This window comes from Penaeus monodon, chromosome 33 (assembly GCF_015228065.2).
Source record: "Penaeus monodon isolate SGIC_2016 chromosome 33, NSTDA_Pmon_1, whole genome shotgun sequence".
NCBI classification, from domain to species: Eukaryota; Metazoa; Arthropoda; class Malacostraca; order Decapoda; family Penaeidae; genus Penaeus; species Penaeus monodon.
In genome coordinates, this window is record NC_051418.1 from 35,436,540 (window position 1) to 35,437,013 (window position 474).

At 33.1% G+C, this 474-nt stretch overlaps 1 protein-coding gene across 1 annotated transcript in view; it reads right to left on the minus strand.

The window, feature by feature from the left end:
• LOC119594433 (unconventional myosin-XIX-like) overlaps positions 1–474 on the minus strand; it is a gene marked incomplete at its 5' end in the record, with an annotated part of 15,165 nt that overhangs the window by 9,475 nt on the left and 5,216 nt on the right. Inside the window, 1 exon segment of the mRNA XM_037943492.1 lies at positions 275–431. Coding sequence (XP_037799420.1) covers positions 275–431 — 157 coding nt within the window.

Consider the following 474-nt stretch of genomic DNA (forward strand, 5'->3'; position numbering starts at 1 on the left):
TTTTAAAAATTATTAAATTAAGCAATCAAAATATCAATCAACAAAGTAACCTTCTGCAACTCCGCTTAACGAATTCCAATTTTAAAAACAACCCTAACAGATTGATAAACAGATAAATAATTAAATAAAAGATAAAAAAATTACAAAACACATAACATCTGATCATATGAAACAAAGGAATCAATATACAATATAAAAATAATAATAAAAATACAAACAAACATAAAATCAACAAATAAATCACTCTTGTACACTCAACTCATTGGGAACTCACCTAAAAAATGCGACCACAAGTTCCTGTGGGCACTGACTTGGGTGTTGATGAACGCAACGATATGGGAAAACAGCGAGGCGTATATAAGCTGCATCAAGGCATCCCTCCTCTCCACACAGTGCGCTTCCGTTTCGCAGGGCTTGTGAAAGACGCTCACCTGAGGAGGCAGAGAAAATGATAAAAGTAATGAATTTATAATT